Below are 12796 nucleotides of genomic sequence, written 5' to 3' on the forward strand. Positions count from 1 at the left end.
CTGGAAGAGATCTGCTCCTGCGAGGGATGCTGCCAAGGCCCCTGAGCAGCCCAGTCCCTCCTGAAGAGCACCACAATTGGATGGCTCATGCTGGGGGTCCCCGACATCTCGATATTTGAAAACACCTACAAAGGCAGACTCTCGCTTACGGCTGTAGAGTTGCTGCTGCTGGCTGTCTCCAATGATAGGAAACCACAAAGCCCTCAGTCATGTGGCCAGTCACACCCAGTTTCAGGTACTCGAGACTCACTCAGCCCCTGTTTTGAGACATTTATTAAGATAAGAACAGGCATCAGTTGTACATAGAAAACAATCATTTGCATAAATGTGCTACACCAGAAGGGCAATTTTAAATAGATTTTTAAAAATCGTAAAGTACATTTGGTTAAGGCACTATATCCTGTCATTTCAATAAATACACTTTAAAAAGGCAACACTGAGTGCCTATGAATGTTGCTGTGGCCATTGAAAGAAATTAATCCCCAAAAGAAGTTTATCATTTAAAATCAAAAATAGTGAGAATATGAAAAAATCAGTTTTCTCTTTCCTATCTCGGTCTCTTCCAGAGAGATCTATGTATAAAAGGTGCTGTGTCTTCATAATTACTAGCCAGCAATGAATTGTGCATTTAGTACAAAAGATTGCCTCTAAGGAAATAAATCCAACAGAGGGTGTCTCAAAACAGCTCTTGTCTTTGGAAAAATCTGAGGATTTGTTTCCAACTAGAGTAAACTGAAAGGAGTTTAGAACATTCTAGAGCTTTTGTTACCCAAGAAGGCTGCTTGCATGCACCCTCTGTTCAAGAAGCTTTGTGAAGCGCCCGAGAGGCGACCAGGTTCCTGTGATGTCCGGGGTCCACAGACATTGAGATGTGCAGTCAGGTGGCCTAAGTGCTCACTGTGCATGGGAACCTGCTAAGGATGCCCTACCTTGCATTTTATTACAGTGTTCTGCACCTGTGCAGCCACCGCGTCTCAGTGTGTTTTTCTGTCAAGTGAAAGGTTAACGTTCAACATTTACTGCAGTCTTTCCAGTTCTAGCATCTTACTAGTTGGATGGTGTAACATATTCTTAGGTTATAGCTGATACTGTGTAGTCAGACAGGCCCAGCCTCTCTGTGGAACACAGTGAGCACAGCAAAAGAGGAAGAAAAATCACTTTTCACAACATCGCCAGACTACGAGCCCTTCTGTGCAAATCCTTGCATCAGTATACACTACAATTGTTAGAAGTCATCGTTTAAATGGAGTTACGTTCTTCATAGATCACAAGGATTAAATTCACATTATCATACGCTTGGGTTCTCTGGTCAAATAAGACTACATAAAAGCATGAGGTAAAATAGAAACAAGATACTGATTTGAGCCCCAGCTCATTTATGGTGATATTTTTTCTTTAGGGGCAGAAGGAGAGTCCCTTGTATGGAAGAAGCTGCCCCTCTGACTTACTTCATTACTGATGCTGGAAGAATGCAGGTTGGCAAGATTTAAGCTGGAAAAATATGCTTTACTTTCTGGCGAGTAAATGATACACAATAAAAGCTTTTAAGAAATCTGGGTCCTACCTGCTCAATGAAGTAGAAATATAGCTAGCTTTATTCTGAAATGTGTAACAATATTGCTTTCACTTACTAAGATTCGGTCTTCAGATTAACTTTATATTTTGGAGTTGTCTTATTTTTGTCTCCCTATAAAATACTAACTTCAAAATCAGTCATTGAGAAGCAACTGCATATAAAGCATCTAATCACAAAAATAGAAAAGGTGATCAAAGAGCACTTCGGAAAGAAACTCCAACAGCAAAAAGCACTTAGTTTTTCTTCTCCAGGGACCTGTAGTAATCTGTCAGGACTTTCCACGCTTTGGGCGCCATGAAGCCGTCTGGAGGATTTTCTCCTTCCCTGGCGAGCTTTCTCATGCGAGTTCCCGAGATGAAGTCAAACTCATTGTGCCTGTCACAGGGTGGCAACAAAGAACTCATTGTACATGAAATAACATCTGCCTTAACGATTCCTGGAGTAGGTTATTGGTTCTTAGACAACTTTTCTTTCTGCATGACTGCACCTTCAAACATGGCAAATAGAGTGTACCTTCGGGAAATAATAGTCGCTACCACTGTGCTTACTGCATCTCTAACCTCTTCGTGAACAGTGTCTTGAGGCAAGAGATTCAGAATTCTTTCTCAGCCCACTTTCGTAATGCCCAGCATGAGGAGTGAGTGCACTGCAAAGACTCATCTGATCTTGTGTCTACAGTCCTCTTCCACTTAATGTGTCCAGGGACTCAGTATGTGTTCAAGCTCACACGCTGAAACAGAGCTATTTTTGGACTACCTGCTTCGTGCAAGTGGCTCTGCTATAACTTTAAGGGTTTTGTAATGTGTAAGAACTAGTTTTGACAATGATGGGATTCTCATTCCATTTGGGAACAAGTAGAAGTGCACTGGAGAGTTCCCCCAAAGGCCAAAATTTTGCCTGATCATTCTATGTGTACAGACATTATTTTTAGCATTTTCCTCTGAAAACATACCTTGCTGGATCATAGAAGTCCATGGCTTTCTTGGCTTTGTTGTAGGCAGCCACTCGGAATGGAATGATTTCCACAGAGGTGAGGCCGGGGGCCATGCTTAACACCTTGCCCCCATGAGTGGGTTCATACAGGTCCTTCTTGGTCTCTGGGTGGGGCATTCCTGCTGGATCTCTGCCCACAATGTAGAAATTTGCCCCTGCAATCATCCTGGACCTGCAGTGCCACTGCACCTAGGAAACATTACATAAAGGACGTGCTGTGGGGATGCCTTCATTCTGCTTCACAAGTGATTCAGTCATGGGTGTCTACTAAAAGTTACAACAAAGTCAGTGAGGTTCTAAGGCACTGTGCTCTCTGCTGTGAGCTTGCTTGTGTTGGACAGATGGGCCAGGGGTCTTCAGGATACGAATCTCCCCTCATAACACTCTGGGTTATATTTCCTCACACCCTCATACCCTCTTCCAGACAGACAAGCAGCTCAGGAACACTCAACTCTCCTAAACAATAACATCAGTTTCACTCCTTATTCAGACACAGGAAACTCCAACATCTGACTATCTGCCAATAGTGAGTGAATTGCCAATCATATCCAGCCATTGATCCCAGCTCAAAACAACACTTGTTTAAAATTTAGATAATAGGGCCCGGCGCGGTGGCGCAAGTGGTTAAAGGTCCTCGCCTTGCACGCCCGGGATCCCATATGGGCGCCGGTTCTAATCCCGGCAGCCCCGCTTCCCTTCCAGCTCCCTGCCTGTGGCCTGGGAAAGCAGTCGAGGACAGCCCAAAGCTTTGGGAACCTGCACCCGCGTGGGAGACCCGGAAGAGGCTCCTGGCTTCGGATTGGCATAGTATCGGCCCGTTGCGCTCACTTGGGGAGTGAATCATCGGACGGAAGATCTTCCTCTCTGTCTCTCCTCTCTCTGTATATCCGCCTTTCCAATGAAAAAATAATAAAAAATAAATCTTTAAAAAAAAAATTTAGATAATAACAAAGGATGGAGAAGAGAGTTAAGGGTCTGGAGTTGTAATCTGCTGGAAAATTCATTCAACTCCATGTGTGGCATTTGAAAGTGTTAAGACCCTTTCAATTTATTACTTCCACTAGACTCATTCAAATCTATCACGCTGATGGTACAGGGGGTTTTAGGGAACTGCTATTTGATAAGATCGCCATGTTAGGATGAAAAGGAGTCATTTATCTTTTCAAGGCATCCTCTCAAATAGTTCCCAGCGCAGGGTCAGTCAGAGTAACTGGAATGACTGAAATGGAGCATTAGGTTATGACTCAGTCAAACTTCATTATCTACCTCATTGACACCACATACAGTACTCTTAAGAGCAGCATACAGGAGCTTTGGTCTGATGTTTCCAACAGTTTTATAAATGTTAAATGCTAACAGTAGTAAAGGAGATAAAGGAGAGCATCTAGAAGATCCCAGAATCTGCTCTCAGGAAGAAAGCCCAGAGACCCATAATTCCCAGTACAGTTTGAACCTGCCCTCCTACATCCCACAGCCCATCAGGGGATCTCTTACCTCTGTGGGACCAGCGTACAGCATAGGAGATGGAAAGATGGCAACAATGGTTGACTTAGGATCCAGGACCCCTTCCTCAAGCACAGCAGTATGCTGCTTCATCCGCCAGGCCAGCGGCACATCATCATCCTTGGTCCAGCCGCCCAGGGGGTGCAGCAGCAGCACAGGGTGCTTGTAGCCTCTCTCCAGGAGCCGGCGGCGAGTGTCCTGCATCAGCAGAGCATGGCCATTGTGGACAGGATTGCGCAACTGGAATGCAAACACGGCATCTGGGAAAGGCAAGCAGAAAAGCTGAGGTCAAAAAAATGCTAGATAAGAAGGTGGTGTTAGGTTAATTGTTCTGTATGTTCATTAAATCTATTTGTTTTTGATTAGTCCAACAGCAATAACCAATACTGGGTTGCTCAGATGGAGGAAGATGCAAAGACAGGCAATGAAAACCTTACTTAGGAATGCAAACAGCTGGTGGAAAGGCCTTTCCTGCAAACCAAGGCTCCAACAGGGCTGTCACTGCACAATCCTCCTGGACGCTGCCCGTCTACTGTCCCCAGGGAGATGGGTCATTCTGATGGGATGTTTTCTGGGGTTTGTGCAAGGGGAAACAATCTGCAGATATCATAAGCATTTTACCTATATTTCAAAGAGATCTTCAAAACTACTCCACTTAAGAATGGACTCATGAGAACCTTAGAGCTTTTTTTTTTTGATGAAATGTATTTTATATATATCCATTATTAAAAAAAAACCAGGGAAATATAGAAAAGCCCAAAGCAGATTACCTTTAAAAAAAAAAAACCTGCAGATAATCCTCTCAGTACATTTTTTTCTCTTCTTTTTGAAAATATACAGAGTCAAAATCGTGCCCTCATCTAGATCCCAAGATGTAGCTGCTGCTAGCTGTATTTTGGTATTTGTGATGCCTGAAACTTTGGCACTCTCTGCACAGAAGTTGGTTAGAATTTGAAAACCTGTTGTTAAATTTTGCATTGTTTTCCACAATGCACCAGTGCTACAGCATGCTGTTCCCCTTCATACACTGTAGGTAGCTTTCTGAGTCCGTGTGTATTTGTAATTAGCATGTGGATATGGTACAACTAAAACAGTTTCTGTATCAGATGGATGAGTAAAAAGATGTTTACAGTTTTTTAAGCTGTAAAAATGCTGATTCCTGATGCTTTCTTTCATCACAGGGCGGTTACGAGTAGTAACTGATTCACCAGAGCCAGCCTACATACCAGCATTCATCTCTTTACATTTCTGTTTGAGCTCCAAAGGCGTCAGACGGTACTGGTCCAGCCCATCATTCCACCGTATCCTCTCGAGAACCTGAAGGTCCCCACCAACCAGCCAATCCCCACTTTCCATCACCATCTAGAAAGAACATTGTGGAAGTTGTCAACGATTAGCAGTGGTTTCTATTTTGCATGAAAAAGGTGCTCCTTCCCTGAACCAACCTTGAGTTACTGGCACAGCATTTCTTTGAACTTTGGTTTCTTCTCCACTTGTGCGCTTAAAAATTATTGAAAACTTCTACATGAATTGTTGTTTATGTCAGGGCTATTTATTGTTTTATATTAAAAATTCAAACTGAGAAACTTTATTCACTCATTTAAAATTAACATTGGTAAGCCTATGATTAACATAAGTAACATTTAAAATACTCCCACCCCCTCAAAAAAATAGGAACAATGGCATTGATATACATGTTTTTAAATCTCTTTACTCTCTAGATTCTAAGGTCCTGTGCATTTAATCTGAATAATGTATTGTTTAAACTCGAGTATATAAAGAAAATCCAATTAGGCATAGGAAGTTGAAAAAGAGAAAGGCACTTAAATAAAACTTAATTTTAAAAAACCACATTTTTAAACACCACTGCTAGGCTTGTCTGAAGGTTTTCTGGATACTGGGAAAGGGCCAGTCAAGTTCACAGATACTAGTAAAAATTTTCTAGAATGTCTTTGCTTTAAACCTCAAAGTCTATCATTAACAACTACTACTCTCAGCTGTTTTTCTTGAATGATGGGTTCTCTTTATTCATTTTGGGAAATGTCTTCCAAATACCCAACTCTAAATAACCACATAATTTGTTACTAATTTTTTCAAGTGAAATGGTATTCTGTGGGCGGGGGAGGAATAAAGTGTTTTTGTCAGCTCAGCTAATCACACAAGCACTTTCCCTTGACACAACTGTTGGGCACGGATACATGCGGCAGAAGTACTTTAGTGCACATTTCTTCTTTTTATAAATTTTAAAAGACATGGATTTTATTAAAATACAAAGGTTAAGGTTGATAGTCATGTCTTTTCTGCAAATGCATGGCAATAAAGAGTAATGATGAAAAGCAATGACCGCGTAATTGGCCGTCACTGTCTAACATAGCAATCAGCTTACTTGCCATTGGTTCTGGACCAGCAGTGCAAATATCAATGCAATGAAGGACATAAAATGACTTAGTGTCATGAACACAGTGTTGGGCTTGGAAATTTTCTGCAGAGTCAGGGGGCTCTGAGAGTTTGGTGAACTATACTTCAAAAAGCTAGTCCAGCTTCAGTCATTGTGGACGTTTGGGGAGTGAACCAGGAGATAGGAGCTGCTCTGTGTCTCAAATTTTAAAAAATATTTAAAACTTACATACAATGTGTGGATCTTTACTTGTCTCCCTTCCCTAAACTTCATAAATGGCAGGTGTCAGCCTGGTGTGAAGAATGTCAAAACAACATAGACAAAAAAGGGACAACTTCTGTTTTGCCTATAAAGTTAACTTCCACCTGGTATTGAAGTATAACCAATTATACAGCTATATATCCTGACAAATGCTAATCCTCAATTAAGGAAGTGTTAATCCTAGTAAGGTGCGGAATTGGTTTATAATTCTTTCCCTTATCACACTCCATTGTCAGAGCAGCTTTGCCGCCTCAGTGTTGTCAGAGAAGAGGGAAGCCAGGCCAAGAACCTCTTGATTTAAAATACTTACTAAAATACTGACAGAGATGACGGTGGCAATGCTCCAGTTCCTATTCCCCATTAGGGCCCTCAAGTGGGGTTCATAATGGACGACCTGCATTCCACAGGGGGTTAGAGCAATGATCTACAGAGAGCCATTTTGCCCCATCTGGTGGTATCTGAAAGTATCTGAGATGCTATGCAATTTACAACGCGGGTGTTGGGGTCAGGGATATGTGTGTGTGTGTATTTATGGTCTCCTTTCTAAAGTCTGTGCTCAGTAAGACTGTGAAAAATATTTTCAAACTCCCATACCTATACACTCCTCATTGCGAGTTAGATGACAGTTCTGAATTACAATCACCAAATCTGTGGGGATGCAGTAACTCATTCTGAACGCTAGAGGCCCACCTAATACCGTATTGCTCTAACGGCGAGGGCCGCATTGAACCCACTTTGTTCCCCATCCAGCCTTTTAAAAAGCATATCCGAAGATCAATGCTGAAACCAAACACGTCTCCTCCAGCTGGTTCCGCCATCCACAGAATTGTCTGAGAAGGGAAGTCCAGTGGATAATCCAGGGCTTGGCCTACGAGGCCCTACCTCCATCCAAAGACAGAAGAGGCGCCACAGTTTGGAAATTACAGAACTGAATGCACCAAGAAAAATGAGGAACATCTTAGGGAGTCTAGAGAAGCAGTGAAAGAAGAATTGTGCTTGGAGTCCTAGGCGATAGCAGTGTGAGCTGGCGGTGAGGACGAGCTCCAACACCAGGCTGAGGACACAGCTGTGGTGACTGGCTTGAAGAAGGCCAGGAGAAGACTGAAAAGCAGCAGCCTGGGGAGGGCAGGCGATGAGCATGGAGTGAGAGCAGCAGCTGAGGGGGAGATGGTATAAAGGACACAGAAAGGCAGAGAGGGGAAAAAAAGAAAAAGAACAGCTCCCGTGTGAATGGCTTTTCCTAGGAAAGGTAACCATGAGGAGGTCTGGAGAAGGCAACGGAGAAGTAACGTGCTCCGATGGAAGAGTCTATGTTCATTTCTGTGATATCTGTTGGAGTAAAAGAATCTGGAACTGTAAGGACACTGGGGCTCTGTAGAGTTAACATCCTCGTTTCCAGGTCAGCGAGGGCAGTTTCACTGCGGGCAAATGCACTTGGCTGGCTTCCGGAAGCCAGGACTCAAATCCAGGATTCCTGCCAAGCAGCTTCCTCCGGCTGGCTGCATCCACCGCCTCTCCTCTGTGGCCTCCCATGCTGACAAAGTAGTATCACTTTCAGAAGGGAAGTATCCACTGATTGGCAGGTGTTTCACCAGTGCTTACCAGGGCTGGGTTCCACATTGGAGCACCTGAGTCCAGCGCCTGGCTCTGGCTCCTAGCTCCAGCCGCCTGCTGGTGCAGACTCTGGCACCCAGCACCCGCAGTTTCAATCATCAGGTCCCTGCCACTCCGGTGGCAGACTTGAATTTCTATTTCCTGGTTTTGGCCCATCACAGTCCTCGACAATGTGGCATCTCAGCAGTGACCCAGCAGATGGAAGCAGTTGGAAGCATGTACTCTCTGTTTCTCTCCCTCCCTTTCTCTCTCTCTACCTTTCAAATAAATATGAAGGGGAAAACACTTCAAAATAAAAAAGGAGAAGAAGAACAAGAAAACATGTCCTGATGAAAATGTGCTGTCTGTCCTGATTTCTGTGTACTGAAAAATGTCATTAACCTCTGCCCCGGCCAGAGAGCATAAACTCTGAGTGTTCTTTCCAGTGATTGGTTGAATTCATTCTGGGTGAGGATATTTATTTTCCTGGTGCCTATTCAAAACAGATAAGGGTGCAAACCAGAGCAGTGATGGTTTGTGTAGCTCCAGCTCCAGCTTGGTTCCATTGCTCATGATACCAGAATAAATCTCATTCTGTTTAGCTGGGGATGTTAGCCAGTACAGAAACTTGGGACTTAATGAGGTCAGTGAGACATATCCTTAAATGGCCAGACATTTCTTTGTAAAAAGCTCTGTTAGGGCAAATTTGTAAAACATATCTGCAAAATGCAATCTGTCGTCTAGCCTCGGTTGTTCTTAGTCCTCTGTGAAATAACTGAAAACAATGATTTTTTACTCAGTTGCAACAGAACATGAGAGCACAAAGACTTAACAACTTACTTTGATATGGGGGTGTTTTTCACACGTTGTGCCCCACATACGGGAGCAGCGCTCCTCTTTCCTGTGTTCAAAGAACTCAGGGTCTTGCAAGATGGCCACCCGCCGTCCACCGTAAGTCAACACAAACTTGCTGCACCCTTCCAGCCGCGTCTTGTCGTCCGTGGAGACGGGCAGCACGATGGGAATGCTCATGTTGATCACTCCATCTGTGGAAGAGAACCATGCTGTGTGTAAATACCAGGTCCACGTTGTGCCATCCTTTAAGGATGACTCGGATGCCCACAGTGTCTCCTGTGTGGCCTTTCCTTCCAAGACAGTAAAAGCCAAAGTCAATGTGGTTGTGTCAGCTGCAACTAGTTCTCTAGCGCTGATGAGGGTCCTCGAGGGATTTCCCAAAGTAGGAGATGAAATATATGTGAAAAGTAGACTGAATTTCTAATCACAGAGGTGGCCTCATTAGGTGACTAAGGGGCCTACGGGATGGATGTATCCCTCCAAGCTCCACTGAATTCTCTTTATAAAGATTAATCCTGACCTCCATGTCCTGGGAAATTGTAAGTCTTTAAAAAGGTTCTGGCATGGTAGCCTAGCAGCTTAAGTCCTTGCCTTGCATGCACCAGGATCCCATGTGGATACTGGTTCATTTCCCAGCTACTCCACTTCCCATCCAGCTCCCTGCTTGTGGCCTGGGAAAGCAGTTGAGGATGGCCTAAAGCCTTGGGACCCTGCACCCACGTGGGAGACCCGAAGGAGGCTCTGGGTTGCTGGCTTCGGATTGCATCAGTTCCAGCCATAGCAGCCACTTGGGGAGTGAATCTGTGGACAGATCTTCCTCTCTGTATATCTGACTTTCCAATAAACAAATAAATAAATAAATAAATAAATAAATAAATAAATAAATAAGCCATCCCCAAACATCTCCAGTCTCTCTTATAAAAAATGAACCTTATAACAATGTTAAATAAGTCTTGGGTTTTATTTTAAGCTTAAGATGCTGCTTGGGATTCCTGCATCCAACATCAGAGTGTCTGAATTCAAGTCCCAGTTCCACTGTCAATTCCAGCTTCTCACTGATGCAGCTCTTGCGAAGCATCAGTGCCAGCTTGCGTCCTTGCCACCTGGAGAGAGACCTAGAGTGAGTTCTGGGCTTATGGCTTCAGCCTGGCCTAATCTGAGGTTGTAGGCATTTAAGGAGTGAACCAACAGATAAGAGATATCTGCCTCTCTAATAAATAAATAAACTTTACAGCATTTAAAGTATAAAAAATGACAAGGTCATTTTTAAGAGTTCCTGTATAAGCCCCTCTCTCCTGTATTGAAAAAGGATTTAAGTCAACCAAATGCGCTGACTCCTCAGTATGAAGCACAATGAGTCCGAGAGAACGGATGGAATGTAGTGTTCAGAGAAGTCACATTTCCAGCAACAAGAAATATCAAATGAAAGCTTGATGGCAAAGGAAGACACTGGAGAACACTTTTTAAAACAGACATAAAACTGATGGTAATTTTATGTATCAACTTGGCCATGCCACAGTACCTAGATATTAAACATTATTGTAGATGAGTTTGTGGTCATGTTTTTATATGGCAATAATATCAGCAGACTGTATAAAACAAATTACCTTCCATAAATATAGGTGGACCTATTTCGATCAGTCTGAATGAAAAAGGACTGGGGTGAAATATACCCGGGACAAGCGAAATTCTGCCAGAAAACAGCTTTTGTTTTAGAAGAGAAAAACAGTCAGGAAGGCACACAGGGGGAGCCCCACTGTCCCCACTGCTGGTTTCTTTCCTAAATGCCTACACAACCCAGGCCCTGGGGGGAGTCATGAGCTGGAAACTCCGTTCAGGGCTCTACATCTGGTGGCAGACATCAACTAGTGGAGCCATTACCTGCTGCCTCCCAGGGTGGATTAGCAGGAAGCTGGATTCAAATTCCAGCACACCATTATGGATTAAGGCGCTCCAAGGAGTACCCCACTGTTGGATATTTAAAAGGTAAATACTTGGCTCCCTAAACAAGGAAAAATCTCTTTTGCTTTTAAAAAAATGTTGAGAGGCAGAGAGACAGAGAGCTCCCATCTGCTGCTTTACTCCCCAAATGCTGCAGCAGTATGGACTAGGGCCAGGGTCAGGATGCAGGGACACAGTCCAGGTGTCCAATGGGAGCAATAGGGACCTGGTCCCTTGAGTCGTCACCCACTGCCTCCCAGGTTTTGCTTTGGTGGTTTCTCCCAGGTTTCTAGCTTTGCAAAGCTAGAGCCGGGCTTTGAATCGTGGCACTCCTTTATGAGCTGTGGGAATCAACCACTAAGCTAAATACCCTCGCCTAAGACACCATTTCTTGATGCCAGATAATGTAAAGGAAAAAAAAGAAAAGAAATCAGCAAACTTCCCTTTGTAATGTTATCCTGATATTGTAACAAATATGCCGGTCACTCAGTTATATTTGCAGGTGAGAAAATAAAGACCCACGATGGAGCATGGTAACACAAAACATAGGGGAAAATTTTGTAGGGATTACAAAGTATTTAGAGAATGAGAGAGAGATGTATAAGGAAAACATTTGGCTCCAGACAAAGCAAACACAGTTATTAATGGATTCGAGGACATTCAAATCTAACATTGAAAACAGCTTTGATTTAAATTCTACTCCTTTAAGGCATGCGGAAGGCTCTCTCCAGTAGCTGTAAAAATAATTTTCCAGGCATGTCATTTTTCACTTGTTAAACACTCTTCCAAAGTCACTAGGACCTAAGGAATGTCACGGGATGGAGGCAGCAGATCCAGAAACAAAGAAATGCAATCCGTCATGAAGTCCTGTCCCGTGCTTTGGGACCATTGGCAAGCCACAGGTGAACCGCTGCGCACAGACAGCAGTGCTTCTCACTCAAAGTCTGTTTCAGTGTTCACGAGCATTTAGAGCAGCGAGCCGTTTGCAGAGAACACTGAGCTCAGAGTGGATTGATTATCCGCCACATGGCTCAGAGGAAGACTACAATATTCAGTAAACAGTGGCTGGCTCAAAAAAAACAAAAAAACAAAAAAACAAACAAATGCTGAAGCCAGCCATGTGGGAAGAAACCTGGCCCCACTTGCGACCTGCCTGCAGCCTTCTTTTCCACCACATAAGTAATCCACATGGCAATCCAAGAGATACTTGGCTTGGCTGCTGCAGCCGATTCCTTCAGAACACTGGGTTCCGGCCTAGTGTACCGTCCTGGCCTTGTGTGCAATTCCACAATGATTAAACAGCACTCCCCAGCAGGTTGTCAGGACAGGAGAGCTGGGCAACTGCAGGATGTTCCAGAAAGGAGTTCCACAGCATACTAATGCTAACTGTTTCTGCAGGACAGTGACTGCAGTTGCACACGGGAGTAGTCCATTTTCAGTGGTTTCCCTATCTTTGTCAACTTCCTTAACACATGAACAAATCAAACCGTGCTAAAACATCTTCCATGGCTTTGCACATGGACTGGGAGTGTCAGTCTTTTCCTTCACGGGCTTGAGCTGGGGCAGGGGCTGCCTGGATGATCTGACTGTGGAAACTCTCTTGGCAAGACAACTGTGTTGCTATTTATCTTTTAACCATGCTAAGTCCAAAAGATATCTCCCTGTTTCACTGAATA

The 12796-nt window shown here is 43.7% G+C and overlaps 1 protein-coding gene across 1 annotated transcript in view; it reads right to left on the bottom strand.

Annotated features, from left to right (window-relative positions):
* Window positions 1–257: 257 nt before the first annotated feature.
* Window positions 258–12796, bottom strand: part of PAPSS2 (3'-phosphoadenosine 5'-phosphosulfate synthase 2) — a 118768-nt gene continuing 106229 nt past the window's right edge. Inside the window, exons 9-13 of the mRNA XM_040976038.1 lie at window positions 9165–9370; window positions 5299–5434; window positions 4064–4332; window positions 2529–2758; window positions 258–1951 (exon numbers count right to left, since the gene is read on the bottom strand). Of these exons, the coding sequence (XP_040831972.1) occupies window positions 1810–1951; window positions 2529–2758; window positions 4064–4332; window positions 5299–5434; window positions 9165–9370 (983 nt within the window). The 3' untranslated portion in view covers window positions 258–1809. The remainder of the gene's footprint in view (window positions 1952–2528; window positions 2759–4063; window positions 4333–5298; window positions 5435–9164; window positions 9371–12796) is intronic.

Source organism: Ochotona curzoniae, unplaced genomic scaffold (assembly GCF_017591425.1).
Source record: "Ochotona curzoniae isolate NIBS_2020 unplaced genomic scaffold, NIBS_Ocur_1.0 contig_2692, whole genome shotgun sequence".
In the NCBI taxonomy this organism is placed as follows: domain Eukaryota; kingdom Metazoa; phylum Chordata; class Mammalia; order Lagomorpha; family Ochotonidae; genus Ochotona; species Ochotona curzoniae.